General features: G+C 35.3%; 1 protein-coding gene across 1 annotated transcript in view; it reads right to left on the minus strand.

The window, feature by feature from the left end:
- The window catches only part of DIAPH2 (diaphanous related formin 2), a 724,307-nt gene that overhangs the window by 348,421 nt on the left and 348,085 nt on the right, over positions 1 to 27,801 (minus strand). The window contains exon 22 of the mRNA XM_055121637.1: positions 18,629 to 18,868. Within this exon, the coding sequence (XP_054977612.1) occupies positions 18,629 to 18,868 (240 nt within the window). The remainder of the gene's footprint in view (positions 1 to 18,628; positions 18,869 to 27,801) is intronic.

Below are 27,801 nucleotides of genomic sequence, written 5' to 3' on the forward strand. Positions count from 1 at the left end.
CCTAAGTCAAGACAATTTACTGAAATATCATGTCCTATCTGAAGACTTCTCTGTCTCAGTGCTAATTAATAAGAATGGTTTTTGCCATGTTACTTAACTGTAAGCATCTCAACATAGTAGCTTATTCCAGTCAATTTGAGCTATTTCATGTCAAAGACCTGACATTTTTTCCCTACACCTAGGAAAACACAGTGACAGCTATGTAGTCAGTAAAAAGGTTCTCAGTGGAAACTTGTTTCCATTTAAACTGTGATTTGCATGAGTTACAGAATGACACATCTCAGCTTTCTTATTTACAAAAGTCATTAGACTATGACTCATACTCATATACTTGTACTACTGAAAAAGATAATATATCATCCTGATTATGATCACTATCTCCATTAAAAGTTATGACAGCCTACGTTATCATCCAATCTTTACACAGGTCAAGTGATTACCATAATCTAAAATCCCTGTCTTTTTTTTTTGTTCCTGCCCACATTCTTCAGCCACTTTGAATAACCTCCATACTGCTCTTCATTATGGCAAATCTGAATTTTTGAATAAATATTCACTTAAACATTTTGAATATCAAATTGTAGTTGCACACATCAGATTTTATTGCTTTGAAGTCTAACCTCAAAAATGATTTTCACTCTTCCTAATTTAGTACTAATGAATACTGACTTGAAGGAGAAAAATGCCTTGACCTTGGTACCAAGCATTTACTCATATAAACCTGCAGAGATCAGATCACAAAAGGTACAAAGGAAAAGAGAGGGGAGGAATCAGGGTCCTTGGCTATCACACAGGTAAAATCTGACACTGCATCTCCAATTAACATTCCCATTTGGAACTGATGATCAAGAAAGAATTTCTTTAGGTCCCTGAATTATATACATTATGAAATTTGTTGGGCTTTATGCTACTACCGAAGCTGAACTCATATTATACCATCAAATTGGCATATGAAAGAATCAAAATGAAAAAACAAGCAATTAATCCAGACAACTTCAGCAAATTGCTCCTTGCAATAAATAAGAAAAAATGTACAGGGAAAATATCAGGTATGTTTGCGTACATTAGAGGAGAATATGAATTTATCACAGATAAACATGATTTTCATGTTAACAAGAAAATGGTAATGGTGTGACCAATATAGAAAAAAGCTTCAGGACACACATAAGTAGGTCTACAAAAAGTACATTAAAGGGGTTAACATACTCAGAAGAAAAGTCCTTCATATATTCCCCTTCCCAACCCCAGGATTTATATAATAAAGTGAGCAAACAATATGCCCCATATTCAGAAAAAACTATATTTACCAAAATCTATGTCAGATAAGACAAGAGTTCGAAAAGAAATCTAACTTAACACACATTGATAATTGATTATCCTTGGGAAAAAAGGGCACAGGAAAATACAGTGAAGAAATCTGGTTTCATTATTGGAATAAATGCACTTAAATTATTAATATCAACAAAATTCAATTATATTAGCAAAGATCTCTAATTATGACTTATTTTTCTCTTATTTACATATTCATAAAATGGTTAATACTAAAGCCAGCACAAATGCTGCAATATACATATCTAATAATTACTATAATTTGCCAATCTTAATGTAATACATAAATTCTACTGTTAAAGATCTTTACTTAAACAAAATTAAGGGACGTTTGCAAATCTTTGTTTTCATCAACTGCAACATAAGTTACATACACTGAGAAATATAATGCACATGTAAGGACTGTAATTAGTTGTACAGTTACAACTATACAAGCTTTTTGTCTTGCTATTACTTTTATCTATCTACCAATTCTATTTATTTACTGGTTTGGTGACTACACCCAATGGTACTCAGCACACACTCTTTGCGCAGCACAAAGGGATCACTTCTAGCAGATCTCAGGGGATCATATTAGCACCTGGAATTGAACCTGAGTAAGGCAAGAGCAAGGTAAGTGCCCTACTCACTGTATTATTGGGCACGTTAATATTTTATTTACGTTAATTATATAATATTTTATACTATGACATTATTGAACAAAATATTCAAGGTATATTCATATTATTATAGTCTATACTACAATACAATATTACAATTTACCAAATTTTTTTTTAAATCTTCTACCATTTGAAGAAATAGAATATTTTCCTATGAATTTTCTGATAACCATTATAATCTAGAAGTTTTCAGTATTTTGTGCTTACAGTTTCTCTCAAAGAATTTTCTTGGGGAAGAGAGAGACATATATAGAAAGATTGCGCTCATCTGTGGAATATAAGATAACAGAGTAGGAGACTAACACCCAAGAATAGTAGAAATAACTACCAGGAGGTTGGCTCCATGGCTTGGAAGCTGGCCTCACATGCTGGGGGAAAAGGCAGCTCAGAGAGAGAAGGGAACACCAAGTAAGATGTGGTTGGAGGACTCACTCTGGAGGGGAGATGCATACATAAAGTAAATGATACATTGAACACAATGGCCACTCAATACCCATATTGTGGACCACAACACTCAAAAGGAGAGAGAGAATAAAAGGGAATGCCCTGCCACAGAGGCAGTGGGGGAGGGGGGATGGGATTAGGAGGTGGGAGGATACTGGGTTCACTGGTGGTGGAGAATAGACACTGGTAGAGGGAGGGGTGCTTGAACATTGTAAGAGGGAAACACAAGTATGAAAATGTGTAAATCTGTTATTGTATCCTCATGGTGACTCACTAATTAATAAAAAAAAATTAAAAAAAAAGAATTTTCTTAGGGAGAAGACGTTTTCAATTAAGATTTCCTGGCTTTCTTTTCTTTTCTTTTTTTTTTATTTCTAACTATGTCATCAAAAATACTGTTCAGGGTCCTACATGACAAGGATGACAATAATTCTGCTCAATTTGTTTTCCCGTGAGGAGCTGTCTTAATTCTTTATGTCCACCTGATTGTGCTCCTTTTGCACTCAATTTTGATATAAAATTTATTTTCTGTAAAAACTTGTCTACTTAATATAGTCTAACAACCTGTGAAAAGAAAACTTAAACTTGAAAACATAACAACATTTAATGGAACAAAATTCCTGTGAACTGCCACCTCAGGACCAATAGAGAATTCTTTCATTTCCCAGAGTGACATATACTGCTTTTCTGTTCTTACTCCTTTTTTTTCATTTTTGCTCAATGTCTTCAAGGAGAATAACTCACTAGCTTTAGCATCAATTATTCAAGATCAGTGGCAAATCCAGATCTTCTAAATCAAGTACTTATTTTAAAAAGATCAAAGTCACTATTAAAAAGTGTATATTTTTTAAAAGAAAAGCTCTTTAAGATCTCTCAGATCTCTCAGATCGTTCAGATGCTTTTAGTTAATCAACCTGGTATATAGGTGATCAACCTAGAGTAGGCTTACCAAACAGAAGTTCCGATACTAGTTTTAACAGATATTGAATTATTTTAAATTAGCACAGAAATTAGTTTAACCATGAATATCTCTAATGACTGACATGGGTTCTCAGCAATGAATATTTTTTAAAAATTGTTCACTTTTATTGTCATGTGTTTAATTATAGAATCTGTTTTAATGTATAAACTCAAAGTGCAAGTGGAATTTTATTTTCTATGTATAACCTTAAAAATTACAACCACGGGGCTATTAAGCACAGGGGGTAGGGTGTTTGCCTTGCACGAGGCAAACCCGGGTTCGATTCCCAGCATCCCATATGGGTCCCCTGAGCACGGCCAGGGGTAATTCCTGAGTGCAGAGCCAGGAGGAACCCCTATGCATCGCCAGGTGTGACCCCCAAAAAAATGAAAAAAAAATTACAACCACTAACAAAAAGTACAAAGAACTGCTCTTGCCATCAATATATACTGTGAATAAATAGCTTTTGTAGATTTAATGACATATATGTAAAGAGCATACAAACTAGTGGTTACTTAATCTAGTGATTTTAACAAATTAAGAAAAACTTTACTATTTCAAGTAAATGGTTAAATGATAATTAGAATTCAGTATTAAGGAGCAGTTATTTAAGAGTGAAACAAGTAACAACACCAATGTTGTAACTACATCTAGATACATTTTTACTATATATTAGTCTTCAATATTTATATACTTTAAGTGCATTTTTGTGCTGGTTTGAATTGAATTTGTGTGTCATAACAAACATAAACACACTGTAGAATGTGTCATAATTTCCCTTTGGAAAGATGATTTCTATTCCACTGTTGTATATTCCATGTTTTGTTTGTCCATTTACTGGTCATTCACATTTGTAAATGTTTTACATTGGAGCTACTGAGAATATACTATCGATATTCTATGAATGAACTGTAGCAATAGCACAGCGGGTAGGGTGTTTGCCTTGTACGCAGCTGACCTGGGTTCAATTCCTTCATCCCTCTTGGAGAGCCCAGCAAGCTACTGAGAGAATCCCGCCCGAAAGGCAAAGCCTACCAAGATACCCGTGACATATTTGATATGCCAAAAACAGTAATAACAAGTCTCACAATGGAGACGTTACTGGTGCCCGCTCAAGCAAATCGATGAACAGTGCTACAATTCTATGAATACCATAGAAATACCGATTCAAGCACTTGTTTTTAATTTTTTATGTAATACCCAGAAGAAGAAAGCTGTATCATATGGTAATGCCATGTTTTACAGAAACCACTATAATATGTACCATTTTACATTGACATAAGGAATGTTAGAATTACTCTACATTTTTCTTGCCAAAATTTTTTCACTCTTCATTTAAAAAAATAGCAGCTGCTCTAGTAGTGATTGGATGTCATGGTGATTGTGCCATATGGTATACAACTACATACAAATAATAAAATTCATCATAGTATGTGTCTAAAAATGAGCAAAATTTATTTAACTCCACTTATATTTTGGTAAAGTTATTTTTATATTCTTCTTATTTTTGTTACTTTTTTGCCACACGCACCTGTGCTTGCTCCTGCCTCTCTCATCAGGGATCAATCTTAGCAATCTCAGTGTACGATATGGCGTGTGGGAGCTCAAACCCCAGCTTGGATATGTGCAAGGCAAGCCACCTACCTACTGTACCATCACTTGATATCCATCAAAAGTTTTTAAATAATATATATTCCTTCAGGCTATGTGTGATTCCCTCATATGAGCAGTAAGTCTTGACTTCATTATTAATTTACCCAGAAAATTTAACAGCATACCATTGCTAAAATATTTTGCTTTCCCAACTAAAAAACTCAGAAGGAAGCAGACACAATAGTCATATGACAGTGCAATTAAATTGCTATTGAAATAAGTACAGCTAATTGTGTCCAGCTTAAAAAATTGTGACATTAAAGATAGTTACTAGGAACTTATGAGAAACAGTCTTAAAGATATCATTATGATAGGGTAAAATAGAAAAAAACAATCTTGGGATGCAGGACTTGTTAGAAAATAAATTAAAACACAAATGGATATCAAAGCTTTGTGATAAATGAGTTAAGCAAAAGCAAAAATCTAAGAAATTATTTGGAAGAATGATGGAAAGGTAGGTACTGTGTATTTCATTTCTAAATTACTATGATGGTTTTATACTATGAGCTATTATCTAAGAGATTTTATTACTACGTGGTTAATTAACCAATACTGTAGCAAAATTAATTATTTTGGGAGTGTACTAGTATATAAATGCCATGTCACTTACTCTTTAACAGCCTCCCTATTTCCATCCATATCTCTTGATTTACGATTATATTTTATTGCTCTTCAACTATGCAAATCATCTAGCACAGATTTCCACAGAAAGAGCTCAGTACGTGGTCAACTAATTACCCTATATCTCTATATAAATAGTTCTTTCATTACTTAAAATAAACTTCCTTCTGCAGTCATCACCTCACACTCTTGAAATAAAGCCTTGTCTTCATTAGTATGGCTTGGTTAGGCAGGGTTTTCATTAGTAAGATAACAGGTCACAATAGCTGAGTTGGCTGTGATTTTTTTTTGTCAGTGCATGAAGATAAAATTTTAATAATAAAATGTATTAAATTTCTATTTCGCATAAGTTTCTATAATGAATCACAAACCAAGCCATTATGAATAATCTACCTAACTAAAGCTTCACATAGAAACATAGCGAACATTATAAGACTTATTGTGGGGTAAATATAATATGCATGGTTTGATAATTCTTACTCTGCATTTTTAAATGTTCCTTTCAATTTTTGGGAAACAGTCATTATTAACAATACTATCCAAGTCTGTAACAAGTTACATTTACAGACTACTATTCTCTAGAAAATTTAACAAACAGAATGTTAAGGAAATGTTATGCTTTCACAAAAATCATAGTGTTGTAAATATGAGAGTATAGAAAAAAATATAGGGAACTTGGGATAAGATTTAAAGGATAAACTAAATAGTCTGTACTAGTTAATATAAAGGATATTTCAACTTAGAGAAAAATGTTTTTTTTTAAGCTCATGGGACCTCTGTATTATTTAGAGGCAAATAGGAGAGAACAGGTGTAAATTTGATATTATTTCCAATCAGACGTAAAGTTTTCTAAAAAGATTTTCTTACAGTCATACTCTGTCATAATTATGCCAATAAGAAGCTCAACTACAAAACTGGTGAATTCTTATGCCCAACTTAATTATATATCTTTACCCCTGCTGATACAGCAATTAACCTCTTTCCCAACTCAATTCTGCAATGTAGGCTACAGAGAATAAGGATGTCACCATGTACCTGTACATTTATATGAATATGGAAAATGCATGACCAATAAGAAAAAATATCGTCTTAGATGAGAAAAAGAAAAAAAAACTCAGACATGTAAACTACCTTCTTTAAATGCCTGTTCTATTTAAGAAGTCAATTTGCATGTTCAAAAAGTATGGAGATAGAAAAAAAAAGTACAGAGATAGATGGGTCTGAGAAACAGCACATCGGTGTATTTATTGCACTCAGACAACCTAGATTCAATCCCTGGAACCCTAAATGGTCTGCCAAGCCTGCCATGCATAATTCCTGAGTGCAGAGCCAGTAGTAATCACTGAACACAGCTGGGCATGGCCCCCAGAACAAAGGAACACAGAAACAAAAACCAGTACAGAGATAATGTGACTAGTTATACTGCAACTAAAAGAGAAAAAAAAACAAACTAATTTTCTAACTAGAAGACAATCAATAAATCACAAAGATTACAAACTCAAGAAATCATAAGTCAATGTCTCCAACATCAAGAGGTTGTTTTAAATAAAAAAATAACATGAAGAAGTATTCAATGCTTTATTCAAATTTAAATACCATGAAGGTAAAGATTTTGAACTAGAATTCTGAAATAGGATCAAAAATTTGGGTTCCTGGACAATTAGAAAACTAAAACAAACTCAAACTTGTAGCATTCCTATGACCTTACCCTTCATTCACAAAATCATATGTACTGAATGAAGGTATGTATTTTAGGATATGTAATGAGCAACAAATGGGGAACTAAATACCTTTTACAAAGTACTGCTTATTAAAAATATAATGTTCTTATGCGATCTCTATAAGGATACCCAGGAAATTCTTCAAAGAAATTGATGAAACACTCCTGAAATTCATATGGAACAATAAACGCCGATGAATAGCTAAAGCAATTCTTGGGAAAAAGACGATGGGAAGCATCACCATCCCCAACTTCAACCTTTACTACGAAGCAGTAACAATTGAAACAGCATGGTACTGGAACAAAGGCAGAGCCGCCGATCAATGGAACAGGGTTGAATATCCCTACATGCAACCCCAAATATATGATAATCTGATCTTTGATAAGTGAGCAAGAAATGTGAAGTGGAGCAAGGAAAGCCTCTTCAACAAATGTTGCTGGCATAACTGGACAACCACATGCAAGAAAATGGGCTTAGACCTTGACCTAACACCATGCACAAAAGTCAGATGAAAATGGATTAAAGACCTCAACATCAGACACAATCCATAAGGTACATTGAAGACAAGGTAGGAAACACCCACCATGATATTGAAGCCAGAGGTATCTTCAAAGATGACACGCAACTGATCAACCAAATGGAAACAGAGTTAAACAAATGGGACTATATTAAACTAAGAAGCTTCTGCACTGTAAAAGATACAGTGACCAAAATACAAAGGCAATCTACATAATGGGAAAGGATACGGATATTCACCCAATACCCATCAGATAAGGGGCTGATATCAAGGGTATACAAAGCACTGGTTTGAATCTATAAGAAAAAACTCCCAATCCCATCAAAAAATGAGGGATGGAAATGAACAGAAACTTGCTCAAAGAAGAAATACGAATGGCCAAAAGGTACATGAAAAAATGCTGTTCATCACTAATCATCAGAGAGATGCAGATCAAAACAACTATGAGATACCACCTCACACCACAGAGACTGGCACACATCCAAAAGAACAAAAGCAACTGCTGTTGGCGTGGATGCTGGGAAAAAGGGACCCTTCTACACTGCTGGTGGGAATGCCGACTGGTACAGCCCTTTTGGAAAACAGTATGGTCGCTCCTTAAAAAATTAGAAATTGAGCTCCCATTTGACCCAGCAATACCACTTCTGGGAATATATCCCAGGGATCCATAAAAGTATAGTAGAAATAACATCTGAATTTATATGTTCATTGCAGCACTGTTTACAATAGACAGAATCTGGAAAAAAACCGAGTGCTGAGAACAGATGACTGGTTAAAGAAAATTTTCTACATCTACACAATGGAATACTATGCCTCTTTTACGAAAGGTGAAGTCATGAAATTTGCATATAGGTGGATCAAAATGCAAAGTATCATGCTAAGTGAAATAAGTCAGAAAGAGAGGGACAGACATAGAAAGATTGCACTCTTCTATGGAATATAAAATTATATAACAGAATAAAAGACTAACACCCAATGATAGTAGAGATAAGCACCAGGAGGTTGGCTCCAAGTCTTGGAAGCTGGCCCCACACGCTGGAGGAAGGGGCAACTCGCATAGAGAAGGGCATAGAGAAGGAAACACCAAATAAAGTCTGGTTTGAGGACCCGCATGGGATGGGAGGTGCACTCTGAAAATTGAATATAGACCAAACACGATGGCCACATAGTGCCTCTGTTGCAAACCACAACACCCAAAAGGAGAGAGACAGAAAAAGGGGGAATGCCCTGCCAAAGAGGTACTGTGGGGCGTGGAAGATGGAGTGGGAGGGCGGGAGGGATACTGGGAACATTGGAAGAAAGGACTAGGCACTGGCAGAGGGATATAAACAACATGCAAACATGAAAGTTCACAAGTTCGTAACTGTAACTCATGGTGATTCACTAATAAAGAAATAAATAATAAAAAAATAAAATATCAATGTTCTAGAGGACAGAGAGTTAGTACAGAAAGAATGGTGCTTGCTTTGCATGGAGCTGACCCAAGTGCAGCACCACATAGGATCTCCCAGGCATCACCTGAGGTGGTCCCTGAATGCAGAGCTAAGAATAAAATCTGAGCAATACAAGTTATGAACTAAAAATAAATCAATAAAATATAAGAATTTAAAAGTAAATACCAGAAATGTAAATACTATATGCACTAATTTAAGTAGTAACTCCATACTTTTGGGATACTGACTTACATGAATACGTATAGGAAACAAATCCGATTATACAATTTTAGAAACTGAATCACAAAGGCTACAATTGGCATAGGACCACACAGTACAGTATCTTTAAGCTCAAGAATCTGTCCAGAGCTTTTCAGTAATGGGAGTTCATTGAGCACAATGCAGTAGAAGATAATGGAGTTAAATAAAGGTCAACCATCAAATAAGCTGAACAAAGCAAACCATTTGAAATCAAGAATTATACTCCCTAGGTCATTCTGTGGTGCTTAGTTATATCAGAGATCTAAAACAGAAAATGTTCTTGCTTATACAGAAATGTTCATGTCTATACAAAACATTTATTATGAACAAAGATTGTGGTATGCAACACACCTATCACATTTTAAAACACACCAGAACAAAAACAACTACCTTTGTATTTGCATTCAACTTATATATCACCCTTTAGAATAAAAGACTACATGATCAAAACTGAAAAGTCTTTGCTTTAAACAGTTCTATGGAAAAAGGAAAGCCTCTTCAACAACTGGTGCTGGGAACACGGGGAAGCTAGATATGAAAAAAAAATCCTCATACCTCTCTCTAATGCCAGGCTCAAAAGTCAAATCAAAATGGTTCAAACCCTCGGGGCTGGAGTGAGAGCACAGCAGGTAGGGCGTTTGCCTTGCACGCGGCCAACCCGAGTTCGAATCCCAACATCCCATATGGTCCCCTGAGCACCGCCAAGGGTGATTCCTGAGTGTATGAGCCAGGAGTGATCCCCGTGCATTGCTGGGTGTGACCCAAAAAGCAAAAAAAAAAAAAAAAAAGTTCAAACCCTCAAGATCAGACCTGAATCCATAAGGTACATGGAGGAACGAGTAGGCAGAAGTCTCCAGGACACTGAAACTAAGGGCATCTTCAAAGATGAAACACCACTGACCCAGCATGTGGAAGCAAAGATAAACAAAAGAGACTACATAAAATTAAGAAGCTACTGAACCTCAAAAGAAATGGTGACCAAGATACAAAGAAAGCTTGTGGAATGTAAAAAAATATTTACCCAAATCATCAGAGAAAGGGTTAGTATTCAAGATATATATGGCACTGGTAGAACTTCACAAGAAAAAACCATATCAAACCACGTCAAAAAATAGGAAGAAATAATGAACAGAAATTTCCTCAAAGAAGTACAGGGGCTGGAGCAATAGTACAGTGGGTAAGGCGTTTGCCTTGCCAGTGGCCGATCCAGGTTCGATTCCCAGTATCCCATATGGTGCTCTGAGCACCATCAGGGGTGATTCCTGAGTTCAGAGGCAGGAGTAACCCCTGTACATTGCCAGGTGTGACCCAAAAAGAAAAAAAGAAGTACAAATGGCCAAACGGGACAAGAAAAAATGCTCTGCATCATGAATCATCACAAAAATGTAAAAGAAAATAACAATGTGATATGGTCTCACACCACAGAGATTGGCACACATCAAAATGAACAAAAAGAAGCAATGCAGGGATGAAGGGGCTCTCATTCATTGTTTGTAGGAATATCGACTGGTCCAGGCATTTTGGAAAACAATATGGGTATTCCTCAAAAAAATAAGAATTGTGCTTCTATGTATGCAACAATACTACTTCAGGGAACATACTCACAAGTACCAAAAACAGATGGCAGAAAAGCCATCTTCACTTGAATATTTATTACAGCACGATTCACAATAGCCAGACACTGGAAAGAACCCAGGTAACCCATAACAGATGAATGGATAAAAAGAAACCATGGTCCATGGTACATCTACACCATGGAAAACTACACAGCAACTGGGAAAATGAAGTCACAAAATTCGCTGCTAAGTGGATGGACATGGAGAGTATCAAGCCAAATGAAGTAAGTCAGTAGGATGGGGTGAGGCATACAATGACTGCACTCATTTGTGAGATACAAAAAACATAGTATGGGACTAATACCCAAGGACAATAGAAACAAGGGCTAGGGAGATTGGTCCACGGTTGGAAGCCTGCCTCAAGTGCTGGGGAAGAAGCTAGTTGGTATAGAGCAGTGATCACTATAACAATGCTAGTTGGAAATGATCACTCTGCATAAGAACTACAGGCTGAGAATAGGTATCAAACATGGTAACCTCTCAGTACCTGAACTGCAGACCATAATGCCCAAAAGAAGAGAGAGAGAGAGAGAGAGAGAGAGAGAGAGAGAGAGAGAGAGAGAGAGAGAGAGAGAGAGAGAAATAGAGACAGAGACAGAGACAGAGAGAGAGAATAAAAGTGCTTGCCATAGAGACAGGCTTTGGGGAGGCAGGAAAAGAGGGGTGGTAGTTGTGGAAGAGCCAATGGAAATTGGTAGTACGAGATGTACACACGTGGAGGGATGGGTGTTGGAACATTGTATGTCTGACAGCTTAGTAATTGTGTATTTCACGGTGATTGAATTTAAATAAATAAATAAATAAAAATAGCACCATGAAAGACAAGGTCTAATGGCCTAAAAAAGAAGAAAAAAGATTGAAAGAGGGCCTAGTACTTCATCTGCTCTGTACTTGGCAGAAATATCATACATAGAATTTTTCAAAAGAGTTTATATCACTCAAAGCAAATTTTTTGTAGCAAAGTATCAATCACATTTCCTAATTCCAAGTAATGCTAAGCAATGTTTGATAGGAAGACATATTTTAGTAAATCAAGAATTCATTCCATTCTAATGGTAGTTTGATCCACTGAAGTTATCTGATGACTCCCAGAAAAAGTTGGATTCTAATTCTACCTGATACTGCATAATTCTGGGTAAGTCAGCTCTCTGAAGAAGAAATCCTCATTTCTGCAGGAATGAGAACGGCAGCTGACCTAGATCGTACTTATATTTTATGAAAACATATAACCGTGCTTCACAAATTACAGGATATGAGACCTAGGTGCGTACTTAAATGATCCAAAGAACCAGTGATAGCTACCAATGCAATGGGTACTTTCTGTCGCTTTAAAGATTTTTGAAGAGGGGGAAACTCAATTTTATATTTTTATCTGAAGAAGATGACAGTATGTCAATATGTTCTGGAATCACTGGTATAAAATATCTAAGTGACACTACTATAATAATTTAGATTAGATACTATATTGGTATCAAAACATATAGGTACTACTGCCTGACTAAGTTAAAACATGTTCAGGAAGAGAAACTTTCTATCAATATACCCTCAGTTACTTTCAACTGGATATTAATTTAAAGATAATAGACCCCTCATTTTCTAAGATATCAAAGAAAGAAAATGCATGTTATTTAAACAATATTTCAGAACTCCTCTGTAATTAGTTCTATAAATGAGTCCTTAAAATTAATCCTGTATAGCCAAACTCTGTCGCAATTCTATAAGACACAATGTGTTTCAAAGTTTAGGATGAAATCTATAATTGAGAATAAGTTGGAAATTAATTAGTTTTTTAATCTTAGAAAAATTACATAAACATACTGGATTGGGGTTTTATAATTAGCAATAGGGAATAGATAATAATTATGTAATTAGTAAGTCACTGTGCATCTTAGAACAGGGAAAAATATCTGACATTCCAAATGGAAAATAATCAATAAACACCGTGGATTACAAAATCAAATAATTATGAGTCTATGTCTCTAACTTCCAGAGGGCTATGTTTAAGAAAAGAAACTGGAGGAAGCAGTGCTTATTACGATATTTTAGAGGTCCTTTCATAAGGTATCTTTTATAAAGTAAATAGTAGTCATTTTCTAGAATATCTCTGGTACTAAATAAATAAACTCATTTATTACTGCAACAATATTTGAGGTGAAGTCAACATTTGTATTTATGAAAACAATAAATGTTTAAAACTTCACAATTAATCCACATAAAAAGGGTATAATGACATATTCAATTCTCAGAACTCCATGGTCCCTCATGCACCATTGGGCCTAGGCCTGAAGGCCCTCAAGCCTTTGTAGGCATGGTGCTCCAATTGCCCCAACAACATAAGGCCTGAAGAAATTCTATTCTTATTTTTGAAATAAAATATTTATTTAGACACTGTGATTCACAAAGTTGTTTACAAAAGGGTTTCTGGCATATAATATCCGCACATCTAATCTCACTATCACATCCTTCCGTCAATGGCCCAAGGTACACTAAAACTGTCCAACATGTGTTCTTGACAGATACCACTAGAAGTTTAATTACTGTCGTTTAGGTCCCCTGCTTTCAGAAGTACTGGCTCCAGTGGTTCAGATGTGCAAAGGTTCCTTAGCTCTACACTACAGACAAGCATAAGGCCCCTGACCCTTGCCACTATGTTACTGTCAGACCCTCTTCTTGCTTCTCCTTTGCATTTCTCTCCTTCCTTAGCATTTTTCTTTCCGTAATCCAGAGCCAATGTTTTACCCACCTTTGATACCTTTCATCCCCTAGACATGCACTGCATTAAATCACAAACTAGAGTGGCCAGTAATTCCCCTGGGGGACCGAATACCACATGAGAGGAAAAAACACATCATCCTAAAAGAGCAAGCACTTAACTGCATTTCCAGCTAATCAAATATCAGTGATTTACTCCGTTTCCAAGAGATTATATATTTAAGATAATGACTTCTACAGATTTCAGCAAATTTCTGTAATTTAGACATTCATATTAACTCAGAATCTTTTCTATTCCCGGGTTATCCTCTAAATCCAAGTCATTAAGAGAATAATATGCATAAGCGATGATACTTATTGACTAATAGAAAGTATCTCCCTCAAAAGTTAAATTCTACAAAAAGATAGGGAGCAAAGATTTTAAAATACTCACTTCTTTCTCTTTTGGAACACCTACTATTACATGATAGTATTTCCCACAAGATTATTTTTGATTTTATCTGAAGTTGGCAAAAATCTTTGTGTAGAATCCTTTGAGAATACCTCCAGTGATAGATGTCAGATCAGTGTTGTGTGGAAGAACTTTTATTTGACAGAATGATGACAGGAAGAAGCCTTTCTAAAAATTGTAAGATGTAACTTTAAAATGCTATTTGAAATTAATTCAATAGTTTGTTCCCATGTATAAAGAATTCATTTAACTTCAAAGAAATCAGTTTGTGTAATTAATTTGAATAGTCTGAAGTGAAGACATTTTAGGCTATGTTTTTATTCAAATTATGAGACTTTCACATGATTTCAATATGAAGAATGAGAAACCACACAGATCAAACAGAAGTTAAGGCACTTGCATTGCAAGCACCATCTGTGAGACCAAGCAAGAGTTAAACATATGTATGCAGATGATGCACATTTATAACCAGATTTTAATTGAATTCATAATATATTTATAATGGTGAAACAAGAACGCCTTAAGATTCATCATCTTTGTGTACATTCTATTACACCTCCCACTATCTACAAATGATACAATTTATAAATTATGGTTGTTAGCTCAAATTACTAGGAATAAATAATTATTATTACATATTAAACTGGGCTGGAGCACCAGCACAGCGGGTAGGGCATTTGCCTTGCATACGGCCGACCTGGGTTCCATTCCTCTGTCCCGCTCGGAGAGTCCGGCAAGCTACCAAAAGTATCCTGAATGCAAGGCAGAGCCTGAGGAGCTACCTGTGGCATATTCGATGTACCAAAAACATTAACTAGTTTCACAATGGAGATGTTACTGGTGCCCACTCAAACAAATCGATGAGCAATGGATGACAGTGATACATATTAAACTGCTAGGCTATGCATACATAATGCAAACCTATTTAAAGACATGAACTGAAAAGAATTATATCTTGTACCTAGATTTGGACTTCCCATTATAATACACTTCAAGAAATGAATATGTGTATGTTTGTTAGGGGGAAGGAGGGTCACACCTGGCTGTGCATAGGGGTTATCCCTGGATCTGGTGCTATGGATTTACTCCCTGCCAGGATTTCTGGGATCATATAGGTGGCCAGTGATCAAAGTGGTTTCAGCCAAAAGCAAGGAGAGCACCTGGCCTGCCGAACTCTCCAGTCACAAAGGAATTTCTTTTGCTTTCTTTGGGTAACAGTTTTCTTTAATCAGTGCTTTTATCTGGCTCAGGATCACTTCTGGCAGGGCTCAGGGGACTCTATTCTATATGCAAGCAACTTACCCACTATACTGCCTCTCCAGTCAAAAAAATGGAAATACTTTACAATGTTTTCACATAAGAAAAAATCTGGCCAAATTGTGTGATGTCAAAAACAGGTTGCCTGTTTTCTGAGATATTTCATCTCGATATTTCTTACAGGCCTTCAGCTACGAGTATGTTCATTTAGTTCACCTGGAAAATTTGCTTAAATAATATTTGTTTGCTCTAGCTCAGAAATAAATACATATGATAAATTCCCAAGTCTCTTTCTTTACTTTTTTTGGCTTTTTTGGGGTCACACCCGGCGATACACAGGGGTTACTCCTGGCTCTGCACTAAGGCATTACTCCTGGCAGTGCTTGGGAGACCATATGGGATGCTGGGATTCGAATCCGGGTTGGCCACGTTCAAGGCAAATGAACTACCTATTACTCCAGCCCCTCCACATCTCTTTCTATGTTCACCATTCAAAAGAATTAAAATGCAAAGAAGCATTGTAATGGATTAACGAATACTCAAGGGCTACAAATCTGACAGAATTGATCAATAAAACTGAGCTTTCCCACCATCAGGCATAACTACAAAAATTCAAATTTTAAAAACATGATGAGATATTTCACACCCTGAGAATGGCACTTATCAAAACTATGCAAATAGGCAGAGTTAGAGGGGGTGTTGTGGAAGTGCCTCTGGTTCAACCTCTCTGGGAAAGATTATTAGAAATTTTCCAAAAATAGGAGTAGAACTCCCCTATGACCTAGATATATCACTTCTTGGCATCAAGCCCTCAAAGAGAAAAACACTCATTAAAAAGCATATATGCATACCTATGTTCATTGCTGCACTTATAGTACAATAGCCAAGATATGAAAAGAACCAAAACATCGAAGTACAGATATATGAATCAAATAAGCTGTGGTAAGTCTACATAGTGGAATGATGTGCCGCTCTAAGAAAAAATAAAATCATAAGATTTGAAGCAACATGGAAGAAATCAAACATATCATGCTGAGTGAAGGCAAACAGAATAGTGATATATAGAGAATTATCTCTCTCATATGTGTGACTTAAAAATACACAGCAAGATGGCAAATTAACCCACACAGTTGACTTGAGGGGGGAGAGGAGAGGCAGGTGCTGGGGTCTTGGGGCAAAGTAGATGGCAATACTGGTGTTGGAATCCTATACATGACAGACCATTATTACCTATATTGCCAACTATAGAATCTCAATAAAATTTAAAGTGGAAAAAATATGTGCAAAGGAGACACTGGTGAAGAAAATTGAACAGCAGCAAAAGAATATGTGTTGGAATATTATATGACTGAAACCCATCATGAATAACTTTAAAATTCCTTTTGGCTAAATTTAAGAAAAAATATAATAAAACTGAACTTCTCATGGTGTGGAGATGGAGTGGAGGTTTGAGGGAGAGAGAAGTGGTTTCAGGCCTGAATAGTCAAATAACAGTGTAGGGAGTCAAACTCTGGTGGAAGGGAGCACTGGAGTGTCGTGTGGCTGGAACCCCATAATAACAGTAGTGAAACTCATGGTGAGTAAAATAAATTATATAAAAAATGAAATCTCAAAAATCAACTCCATAAAATCATTGCAAGCAAAAGAGATGACTATCATTTCATCTTTTCTCTGTTTTGCTTCCCGTACTAAATACCTAGTAAGAGTATAGCAACACTTCACCATTCAACAACAAAGAACATTATTCTCTTAAACTACACGAGACAGAAAGCGTTTCAAAACTATCTCATTAAATTTTGTTCTGTAAGAATTTACTATAGCACCGTAGCACTGTTGTCCCATTATTCATCAAATTGCTCGAGCAGGCACCAGTAACGTCTCCATTGTGAGACTTGTTGTTACTGTTTTTGGCATATCGAATATGCCACGGGGAGCTCCCCAGGCTCTGCTGTGTGGGCAGGACACTCTCGGTAGTTTGCCAGGCTCTCGGAGAGGGACAGAGGAATCAAACCCAGGTTGGCTATGTGCAAGGCCAACGCCCTGCCCACTGTGCTAGCAATGCAGCCCATTTAGAAAAAGATAAATTTACAAAAAGACACAAAATGAAAACGAAGAATTGAGACAAAAATTCCATCGATTTAATAATAATCTGGGGAGGGCTAATTTTGGGGCATCACCCAGTGTTGCTCAAGGCTTCCTTCTAGCTCTATGCTCAACGATTACTCACGCTGGGACAAGGATTGAACCCAGGTCCACCACCTCCAAATGCAGAGTTCTCCGCACTGTACCGGCTCTCAGGCCCAATGGCAACTTTTATTTTTTTTACTGTCACTGTCATCCCTTTGCTCATCAATTTGTTCGAGCGGGCACCAGTAATATCTCTCATTGAGAGACTTATTGTTACTGTTTTTGGCATATTTATTGTTTTAAATATCATTTTATTAATATACCATGATTTAAAATTTATTCACAGCTGAATATTTTAGGCAGTTGAGTATTTTAGACATACACCGCTTAAGTACCTGTTAACCACCAGTGTTAATGTCCCTCCACCAGTGTCCCCAGGTTTCTGCTACGAAACAACTAACACCCCCCACCGCTCTGTAACCTACTGCCAGCCTGCCCTCTTGACAGATACCATCTTACATTCAGTTGCCCAGTTGTTAATGGTTTCAGAGTGGTAGACTCTGTGATTTGGATATTTCGTTCTATCATTCCTTAACACTAATGTACCTGAAACCCCTTGACCCCATCTCAAGGAAAAACTTTTATTTTGATCTAAAAACGTCAGTAAGATATGAACAGTGTGAGCATTTAGAGTTTTCTGCAAGAATATTTCAAAAAATTACTGCCACATATAATTTACATACCATAAAATAAACTTTTCTGAAATATTTCTTGGCTCATATATGATTGCACTATTGCTATTTAGAGTGAGCCCTCTCATAGTTAACGATAATTGTTGCGAATTATCAGTGTAAATGTTACCTTACCTTACAAAGGAAGTTGATCTTAAAACCCAAAGACTGAGCATTTCTGGAGCCAGAGTTCATGTAGTTCCCAACCAAAAGAACTAATTCTAAAAGTCTGTTAAAACTTTCACTCTTTTTCAATTCTTCACAGGCAAGAGTTACTGCTATGATGCTTGGCTTGATGTTGTTCACTTGTTCTTCAAACATGAGCTTGAAAAGAATGCTGTTGAGACGTGACTGCAACATTTTCACTGAGCTCATCTGTAAAATTAGAGACAGTCTATTAGAACACAAAAACATCACAAAAACAGCTACTTCGTTTAAATTTAGAGATTATATCATCCTTATAGCATCAGACATATTGTTGAAATTAAATAATCGCTTTATGCTAACTACATAAATATTTGCCACCAATAACATTCAAATCATCCCAATGCAAACAAACTATACAGCATGCTCTATAAAACTGGAAACTGAGGAAATTAGATGGGAAGAGAGAGTTAAGAATCCATGGCATAAAGAAGGAATCCTGGTAGTGGGATTGGTATAGTTCCTCTGAAACTATAAAACAAGAACTGCAATAACACTATCAACTATGATAGCTGAGTAAAATGTTAACTAATCAAAGAATAAATAACCACAAACCATAATGCCCAAAAGTAGAGAGTAAGAAGGAATGCGCCTGCCTTAAAGGCAGTGTGTGGTGAGGGTGGTGGAGGGATACTGTGGACATTGGTGGTGGGAAATATAAACTGGTGGGGGGATGGGTCTTCAATTATTGTATGACTGAAACTCAATCATAAAAGCTTTGTAACTGTATCTCATGGTGCTTCAATTAAATAAAGAGCAAATAACCACTAAAACAATGAAAAATCTCTCTGAGGTACACAAAGGAAATTTATGAAGATTACATAGTTATAAAAATATCTGGACCATAGATAAATGATGTACATTAACAGATAAAATATAAGTAGAAGCACATTTTCTAAGCATTTAGACATTTACTATGCACATTGATTAGAGTACTAGCTCTGAATTATAATTTAATTGTGAAGTTAATTCTATTCATAAAACATATTTTCTAAATATACACGCATCAAAGGATTTTGCCAACTTAAAAAAAGGTTGATGTCAAATAATTAGCTATGATGAAGTTACATGAATATATTCAAATATGTTATTCAAAATTTGAATTAAAGTGGTTATTTAAGAATTCTACACTTTTTTCTCCTTAGGTTTTAATTTCCTTGAATAGTTCCTAAGAAAAACTTTTAGACTATAATTCATGTTTCCAAGCCATTTAACTGGTTTTCATAAAACACATACACACACAAACACACACACACACAGGGAAAGAGGTGGCATGAAAGTGAAAACACATAAAAATTCACAAACACACTGATAGGGAAGTTACTAACAATACTAATTACAGTTACTTCTTTGGCACAAATCTCTTGGCTTATAGAACATAATTTTCAAATACAGAGTAGACACTATGAAAATAGTTCATTACCTTTAAAGTACACGGACATAGCCTTAACATATCAAATGAACTGCTGAATGTATCATATCCACTCTAATACAGAAGAAACAGTCAATTTTTCTTATTTGAAATGCACTTACCCATTAACCATTAACCGGGAATGGATATCTACATCTCTATATGTTATCCTTCACTTTCTACTAGTCCCTCAATGAAATGCACACATACGTGCGGAAACTGGATTAGATGATACTCTTTGTTCAAAGAAGGGGGAACTTTAAACTCTTACATCCATCGTGTTTAATGAAGATTTCATAGTAGAATGAACACAAGTCGGGATGGAGAGAAAAAGTAAAGGTGTATGGGATTAAAGGAATAGAAAGAATCATTGTTCCCAGGGTCATCAAATAAGATGTCAATCAAGAAAAGCTAGGAATTCGACCCTTTGAAATTCTATTACTTGACACAGTAATCTTTCATTAGTCAACACGATTTCTGAACTAGGCTATTAACTATAATGGGCCTAAAAATAGCCTTTGTGTGGCAAAATAAATGCATTTAATGATCCTCCAGAATGATTTGGCACACAGTGGTGACCCGTATAATTGGTAATAAATTAATAATAAAATGAATCAGTCAATGAATGGATTCATTAATTCATCTAAATTAGAATTCCAGGAAAATGCTAAATGTGAAGGAGGAAGCACATCAAAAATAAGCATCATGTTAAGCAACTGTGGGAAATGGGGGTTAAATATGAAAAGTCACTACATGGGTCATCACAGCAATAATACTCAGGCTCAATCTTGGCCTGAATTGATAGGCCAAGATACATTTTTTTTTTATTTCTGGGCCACAGCTAGTGTGAAATACTCCCAGTCAGTACTCATGGGTCACTCTGAGGTGCTTGGAAGTCAAGCCAGGGTCAGAGATTGAACCAGGAACCCAGTATACAAAGAACATATTCCAGACTGTTGAGCTGTTTTCTCTGCTCCAGTATCCACTCACTTTCAAGATTAGATTCAAGATAATTGCATGCTAACATCTAAAGAAACAAAGTCAGAGAGAAAGGCAGTGACAAAGACAGAAGATATTGTCAGTATCCTTTAGATCCTTAACATAAATTGTAGTGGAATACAGAGGGACTTAGGAATGTAGGGATTTTAATGTGAATGATGGTTTTGTTACTTTCTAGTTAATAAGATTTACTGCAAGTTTACTTATATTTCTATGACTATGATTTTCATCATTAAAATATATTCCTTAAATGATCCATGAAAAGTAGAATTAATCCATAAATGAGATACTCTCTGTTAAGTGCCACTAATTATAGCTGGTAAGATCATATAGGACAATAGTGGAGGTTCATATGAAATTTGTTATTGGTAGTGGTGTTAATAAACTTTGTATATCAATATTATGCACTTTAACAACATTGTGACTAGACTGCCTATATATTAATAATATATTTAAAATATTTGAGCATTTCCACGAGCTCACACACACAAAATGCAATATGAGTTCTAAAAAAACTACTGCCATTATTACCATTTTACTCTGTATCAAATATTCCCAACAGAAAGATTGGGTACCTAGTAGGTCTCAAAAACCTAACCAAGAAGTTTTTCTCATCCATAGTTAACAAAAGTGTGTTTCCATGGAACAAGTATTAACAACACTCGTTAACTACTTATTGTACATTAAATGCTAAATCTGTTCTGTAATATATCTTCTTATCATAGTTATCATAAATTATATTTGAAGAACTAGATACTGTGAAGAAGGTAAAGCTATATAGGTATAACTCTTTTTTAGAGTAACAAAAGTTCGTACTTATATGAACAAAATTTGCTGCAATAATCTAGATTTTGCAATCAGGTGAATGTACACTAACAGACAACAGTTGAATATACATTAAAAGAGTGGGATATAAAAAGAAATCTCTTGGATAACGGACATTTGAAATCATATGCATAAGTATCTCCTCAAACACAGCACAATTATTATAAGAATAATGAACTTTAATGTAGTTATGTGATACTATTCAACGAAACAAAAACTCATAGCAACTGTTCACTATTAGTTGTTGTCTCTACAAGCAGTTTAGTGGACTGACATCCTTCCTTTTATATTGAAGTACTGTGAAAAGCTGAAACCATGAAACTTAAATAGGTAGGGAATATTGTTACATAATGAGTTTCTAGTCTATAAAATCTCATTAAGCAGTGAACAAGTCTTTAGCTAATCTTCACTATATCAAAAAGTGCATTGAAATCTTTAGTGAGAACAGGTATAAGTAGGTTATTTTCCCAAGGTCTTAGACTGTTTTGTTTATATAATTGGAATTTTATACATTTCACTACCAATACCATTGGCAAATATAAATCTAAATACCACTATTCCATACGAATGTGTAGAGAAACAAGACAAATGTGTAAAGATGACACAAAGGAAGAAGATATGCATGCACAGCCACTCAGTTACACATTACCATTAAGGTTAATTCTATTTCTATTATTTTTTTCCTTTTGCACTAAGAACCTCACTTTTCTATAACATTGTATATGATTATATTCTCTACTCTGTAAAACAATGTTAATAGTAAAATGACAATATCATCTAAAATGATATACAAAGAAATTTCTACATAACTAGAACAAGCAGATCTAGAAATTTACTTTGATCTCCTAAAGATTTCAAATGGCAAAAAAAACTACTAATGGAAAAGAATGGAGGTATCATGCTTCCAATATCAAACTATACTAAAAACATTAACACAAAGGATTGAATGACAAAAAGTAAAATCAAGGACATGTGGAAAACTAGTTTACCATAGGAGTCAGGAAAAGGAAGTATTGCAAGGAGTATTTTAAATGGAGTTAGGAATTCTGTTCAATGAGTGACACTGGGAAAATAGGACAGCCACATGTGAAAGTATGAAACTGAGATACTACCTAATGTGACACACACAAAATATAATGAGAATGGATTACAGTTCTGAATTTAATACTTGAAACCATAAAATGTATAGACGAAAACATAGCTAATATACATCTAGTTATTAGTCACAAAGATGTGACTAACAATTGCACTAATTATTGCACTGATTATCAAACTAATAATTGTGTCTGATAATTGCACAATAAAGAAAAGCAAAAATTAGTAAATGAGACTGCAACAAAATAAAAGAAATGTGTCAAAAGACAACCTACTGGGACTGGAGCGATAGCACAGCGGGCAGGGCGTTTGCCTTGCACACGGCAGACCCAGGTTTGATTCCCAGCATCCCTTATGGTCCCCTGAGCACCGTCAGGAGTGATTTCTGAGTGCAGAGCCAGGAGTAACCCCTGTGCCTCGCCAGGTGTGACCCAAAAAGTAAACAAAAAAAAAAGACAACCTACTGAATGGGAGAAGTTATTTTCATATTATGCAATAAAAAATAAATAAAGCATATCATGAACTCGCCAAACTCAACGATGAAACACCAAAAATACTGAGAAGAGAAGGAGCCAGGGAGATAGTACAGCAAGGAAGAGGTGTCCATAGCATGTTGCTGACTTGAGTTTGATCCCCAGAATCCCATATAATGCTAAGAGCACTAAGAGGAATCTGACCTGAGAACAGAGTGAGGAATAATCCCCGGGCACCACTGCTTGCGGCCCCCAAACATAAATAAAATACAGAGGGGGCAAAAGGACATGTCTCCAGAAAACATACAGATCAAGAATATGAAAGGTGCCTGCAATGGTGGCAGGTGGGAGAGTGGGGTAATGGGAGGGAACCCGGGAACACTAATAGAGGTAAATTGACACCTGTGATGGGAATGGTGTGGAAACTTTGCATGCCTGAATCCCAACTATCAATATATGTGTAATCAAAATTCATTAATTGAATAGCAATGTAAAACAACATATGCAGATGCTTAATGGGCAAATCAAAATATTTTCATTCTATCTTATTATTATAGAAACTCATATATAAACAATAGATATGATTTCATGTGTATGAAAATTGACTATTAATTAAGAAAAAGAGCATGTATCAGAAAAGATGTGTAGAGAAGGGAACTTTTATTAAATTGCAGGTAAGAGCCTATATTGGTCACATCATTATGGAAAGCAGTATGGAGCTCTGTCAAACATTAAAAATTAAAATTCCAAACAACGTAGCTCTTCCATTTGGGAACGTATACCCACAAAACACAAAAATATTAATTCAATGAGGTATCTGTGTTCTCATGCTTACTGTACTATTGTTTTAATAGGCAAGAAATTGAAACCTAAATGACTACTGAATACAAATAAATAAACATATGAATATATACACTTGGAATACTATTCAGATACTGAAAAAGATGAAATACTGTCATTAATAACAACATGGATGACATGAGGGTGTCATGTTTAGTGAAATGAGGCAAATGGAGAAAGAATCTATGTGACTGATTTCAATAATGCAATGTATCAAGAAAATAAAAATATAAATTAAAAGACATGAAAATGAACGAGATTTATAAGACCAATTAGTGGCTAAGAGTAGGCAATACACACAACAAATGTGTATGTGTGAGTATATCTGGACATAAAGAACTGCTAGTATGGTGTATGTTAGATTTGGTTTGAATTATTAATATAGATTTTTAATACTGCACACTTGAAACACACAATGCAACATTTTAATAAGAAAAAAATTAGCACACATTAATACATGTAAATATAGTATAAAATCTGTTACAATGTTTTTCATAAAAATTCTATTCTAACCCACAGCACATAAAACACACAGAATAATTTGGTTTCGAGTACAATGATAACTGCAGTGATAGGTGAATGAAGTTTTAATACAGTGGATTTGAGTTAGACAGCTAGTTAACTGCATATGTAAAAATTGTGAGATGCAGAAACAATGACTATGTAAAAGTGCTAGAAAGTATAGAAGAACTTTATTAAATAATACTCTATCCTCTTTGATGCAATGGCCTAAAGGGCAAGATGATAAGCCATCATTAAGGGCAGGGTGGATTATTACGGAATTATCACTTAACTTTCTGTACCACGTCTACTCTCTTCTGGATAAAGAGTATTCAACTGGCCATGTTTTATGAAATGAATTTCAAATATTTGCATATTAGGTAGACATTAAATCAAAGAAAGTTGGCTATAGAAAAATCGAAAAACAACAGTGTCCTGATACTGTATACTGTCCTCAAAGACAGTGATATACAGAATTTTGCATTAACAAATTTTAACTTCCCTTCATTCTAGGACATAATATATTTACGACGTTTGTTCCTAGAGTCACATAAAATTCAAAAGCACTACAATAAGAATTTTAGTAAGGATTTCAAAACATCATTCTGAAAATAACTATTTGATAATGACAACAGCCATAAAAGTATCTATTGTGGTTTTATATGTGGTATTAGAGATATTAACTTATGGTATGAGGAGTAAACTTTTGAGAAAACCAGTTATTAAAAACGGTGGACTCACACATGAAAGATATGTATGTATCCACCTCCATATGTCTGGGTGCGCCAGACATTTTTTAATCTTATAAGCTTAACCAAAACCAATCAGTAACAAAAGATATTGCCATATATTAACTTAATATTAAATTTTTTTTAATTTTTTGTACTGAATCACCGTGAGACAGTTGCAAAGCTTTGGTGTTTGAGATTCACTCACACAATGATCAAACACCCATTCCTCCACCAGTGTACATGTTCCACCACGGATATCCCCAGTATCCCTGCCATCCCAACCCTTCCCATGCCTCTATGACAATTTCCCCCCATACTCTTTCTCCTTTTGGGAATTATAGTTCGCAATACAGATACTGAGAGGCTGTCATGTTTGGTCCTTTATCTACTTTTAGCAGTTGTGTGCTTAATATTCAGATTTAAGGTGGTTTCATTTTACTTTGTTTTTTTTTTCATTTATTTATTTATTTTTATTTATTTTTTTGCTTTTTGGGTCACACCTGGTGATGCTCAGGGGTTACTCCTGGCTCTGCATTCAAGAATCACTCCTGGCAGTGCTCAGGGGACCATATGGGATGCTAGGAATCGAACCCAGGTTGGTCGTGTGCAAGGCAAACACCCTACCTGCTGTGCTATTGCTCCAGCCCCTGGAGGGAGCGTTTTAAATTATTTGCTAATATATTAAGAGGACAGAATAAGACAATGATATTAGGGAGCAATTTCCAAAATCCATTACAAAATCTAAAATTTATTCTTCAGAAGAAAGCATTACTTTCTGAAACACTCTATTCAGTGATGTTTTCACTTCTTTGTTTCTTTTTTTTTTTTTACTGTAAACACTGATACAAATCAGCAACTCTTGTGAATTTATGTTACATTATGGAATATTATGAGAAGTTTATAAGATGAATAAGAACACAAACACAAGGATTTGAGGATAAATTCTTTCAACTCAAAATGAATTTTGTTTCACTTAATTAAAAATTATTAAGTCATTTTCTAATAATCAAGTGAAGAATAGTCCATCTAAAATCACTAAACATATTTATCAAAAGAATAATATTTGAAACAATGTATGACATAAAAACTGAGATTTGACTGGAAAACTAAAATAAAGACACACAAGATTGTCACAAAAATATTCAAACCTGAAAAATGATCTAATATTAAAGAACAAAAAAGCTACAATTTTTCTTTTAAAAATTGCCTTGGATGACACAAGGGAATTAGGAAACACTTTAAGAATTTCCTTGCACTTGATTCAGCTACCTCGAATAATGCACATATGCTCTTAAAGTCTTTAAAAAACTTAAAAATGAAGCCAGCTTTGTAAGCCAGCTTTATAAGTCGTACTTCTAACTATGGGCATACACTTCACCTTGATGCATTTGTGGAGCGAAAAGGCAAGGGGAGAAAGGGAAAGAAATGTGCTGTCAGCAATATCACGTAATCTATGCCTTTTATTTTAAGTGTTTTATGTAAAAGGTTATCTCAACATCTTTCTTTTTGATAAATTATAGCTTCAGGAAGTTTTTAATTGATAAAAGTATGGGCAATTTTGAAGTGCGAAAATGGAGAACCGATGTACAAAGACGTATGAGTTTAATACATACACACAGTATGGGCCTCCATCCTCATTGCAAGATAAGTGGGAATTTCCATAGCTCTGAGGTTTGAGAGCCGCTGAGCTGCAAACAGATTCTGAAAAGTCTAAAAGCTCCTGCTGCTAGTTCTAGCCAGCAGAATTTTCAAAGGTCTGTGATTTTTTTTTTAAACTAAAGGTACAGCATCTAAGTACAACAATGTACCAAATTCAATTCTGTGGGTGGTAAGCTGGAGGACCAGTCAGCGGAAATCTATGCAGCCAATCTATCCACTTAAAGAAAATGATTATTGATCACAGAAGGTCTAGAGACTAGCACATCCTTCTTATCAGGAGGTCTGCATCTAGACAGAGAAAAGGATCGCAGGCTTTTTCCATTTTTTTCTTTAATTTGTCCCATTTTCCCTGCTTCTTTGTAGCTCCCTAAATGTGAATATCAGGCAACTAAATGATATGACTGCAAAAAAATATGTTCAGAGAAAGTTGGGCAGGCCAGTCTCTGCCTCCGAAGCAGGCAGGCCAGTTTCTTTCTCTCAAAAGAATAAAGGCTTAAACTGTGATGTGTTTGCTTGATGATTTTCATGATTATTTTCAATGAATCTTCAAGAAGTACCCTGACTTCTGGC

This window comes from Sorex araneus, chromosome X (genome assembly GCF_027595985.1).
Source record: "Sorex araneus isolate mSorAra2 chromosome X, mSorAra2.pri, whole genome shotgun sequence".
NCBI classification, from domain to species: domain Eukaryota; kingdom Metazoa; phylum Chordata; class Mammalia; order Eulipotyphla; family Soricidae; genus Sorex; species Sorex araneus.